Source organism: Penaeus japonicus, unplaced genomic scaffold (assembly GCF_977035675.1).
Source record: "Penaeus japonicus unplaced genomic scaffold, GWHDUDI00000001_assembly GWHDUDI00000030, whole genome shotgun sequence".
NCBI classification, from domain to species: Eukaryota; Metazoa; Arthropoda; class Malacostraca; order Decapoda; family Penaeidae; genus Penaeus; species Penaeus japonicus.
In genome coordinates, this window is record NW_028234432.1 from 17,905,989 (window position 1) to 17,908,488 (window position 2,500).

Genomic DNA, 2,500 nt, shown 5'->3' on the forward strand with positions numbered 1-2,500 from the left:
CTTCACTAAAGCTAAATCTATGCAAGTATGAATCCCCGACGGGAAAAGGCATAATTGGAAAGATTTCTCGTAACATGATGCTTCCTCCCTTTTTTTTCCTAATACCAACTATGGGAATCAAGAAAACACTGACAGAACGTGCCAAATAGAAGAAACGTGCAAGGGACAATGCCTTCCCCCATGTGACACCTGCCCGCTTGACCAATATACCCTACCCTTTCCCTCAGGTGTCTCCCGGAATCTCCCAGGTGGCTTCTCATGTGTGGGAAGGTGAAGGAGTGCGCCGCCGTCCTCATTCAGGTGAGTAGGATTCACCCGCGAAGGTGGAAGTCGTATCCTTTACTTCTTTTGCCTGGGTATTTTTAATCAGTGAAGCACAGAAACGTATGCTCAAGTCCTTCATTTCGGTAGATCATTATATGTATATGCTGTTAAATCCTCGTGTGTATTATCCTTATGTTAGTACTCATAGCTTCAAACAGATTAAATGAAAATAACTTTTTGTACTTCATTATGCGGAGTTGAAATCCCGAAAAATCTCTATGGTTCACATCCAGGACCTAATCCGTTTCAAACAAACCTCAACTAGGTTTTTCCCATCCATATTGATACATTCCCATCAGCCTGATGAGAACGAATGCTTCATTCTCTTCAACATCCAGGTGGCGAAATACAACAAGAAGGATCCGCCCTCCGCGGCTCAACTCGAGGTCGAACTCCAGGAACTTAGAAAGAACCATCCGAAGGAGGAGTCCCTGCTGAAAGTCATGAGTTATCCCAAACTGCGTCAGAGAGCAATCCTATTGTTTTTCATTTCGTGAGATTTTTTATCATCTTATTTTGTTTTATTTATATTTGGCTCGGTATCTTCTTTGTTTTTTAGTCTCTTTTTTTTATATTTTTCTTATATTCATTATCATTTTTTCTTGTCCTTTGTTTGGCACCACATAATTATCACGAAGTGTTGAATTAGAAAGAGTTCTAATTTCCAGTAGCAAGATAAGAAAGCTTTGGATCTATTCGACTTTCTCCTTCAACTCTTTATCGTTTTCAATCTCCATTGAAAACTTTACATAACTGCCCTTACAAAATTTGTATTCCAAAACTTCTTTTCCAGAGCTCAAAAGAAACAGCGATGATGATAATTGAGTTACTGATAGCCATGTATATATCAGTCCATACTCCTATTAGTATAATCATCATTCATCATAATTACGATAGGAATGATAGGAACAGCAACAAGCCCATACAAATGTCCTTTGATGCTATTCTTACTGTCTGATTTACACATAAACCTTCTTGAAAATCACTAGTATTAACCTTTACATCTATTCCTTCCAGAACTTGCACGTACATGATGTACGGCATCCTCATCTTTAGTATCAATGTCCTCAACAACTATTTTCTAAGTCACCTGATCTTATCAGCCTCTGAACTCCCGAGCAACATCTTGGGGTGGGTCTTCTCAGACTACTTCGGGCGTCGCTTCACCTGCATCTTCTCCTTCATTGTTGCAGCTGTGTTTTCTCTTGCAGCTCCGTTCACTTTCCACAGTAGGTTTTTTCTTTCTTTCTTTCTCTCAGCAATTACATTTTTTTTCTTCTCCTCCGTTTTGATTTTAGAATATACGTACCTGATGACATTGCGCTATACCGAAACCGAAGGTGATTTAGTATCAACTCAGTGGTGGCTTGTACGATCACACTTGCCAGTTTCTGCATGTGTATGACAGAGCATACATCTGACATAGGGACCACGCAGTGCCGCTTATTTTCTTGCAGACGAATGGGCTCACTTGGTGGTAGTGGCTTTCATCAAGCTGTTCGTCACGCAGCTGATATTCTCCCTCTTCTTACTGAGCGCCGAGATCTTCCCGACGCCCGTCAGAAGCACCGGCTTTGCCTGGCTGTTGGTCTCTGGCTTTGCGGCCATGTCCGCTGCGCCTTATATCTTGAGTGTGAGCGCTTCGTAGATGTGGGTTTATTTGTGCGTGTGTGTGTGCACGTATGCATGTGTATATACATACATACGCACATACATAGATACATACATACATTCAAACATACATATATACATACATACATACATACATACATACGTTCATACATAAATACATACATACATACATACATACATACATACATACATACATATATACGTACATGCATATATACATATATATTTACATACAAACATACACACATACACACACACGCACACACACACACACACACACACACACACACACACACACACACACACACACACACACACACACACACACACACACACACACACACACACACACACACACATATATATATATATATATATATATATATATATATATATATATATATATATATTCATTCATGTAAACTCGAAAACAAATGTTATATCATTTACACTAATGAGATTCATCTATCTTTTCATTTTGAAAAAAAAAAAAAAATGATACTGAAAAAAAGTATATGAATTCAAACTGGCTACCTTGGGCAAA

The 2,500-nt window shown here is 39.0% G+C and overlaps 1 protein-coding gene across 1 annotated transcript in view; it reads left to right on the forward strand.

Annotated features, from left to right (window-relative positions):
* Window positions 1-2,500, forward strand: part of LOC122242730 (carcinine transporter) — a 9,634-nt gene that overhangs the window by 6,697 nt on the left and 437 nt on the right. The window contains exons 8-11 of the mRNA XM_086554808.1: window positions 228-300; window positions 663-817; window positions 1,342-1,553; window positions 1,782-1,957. Coding sequence (XP_086410934.1) covers window positions 228-300; window positions 663-817; window positions 1,342-1,553; window positions 1,782-1,957 — 616 coding nt within the window. The remainder of the gene's footprint in view (window positions 1-227; window positions 301-662; window positions 818-1,341; window positions 1,554-1,781; window positions 1,958-2,500) is intronic.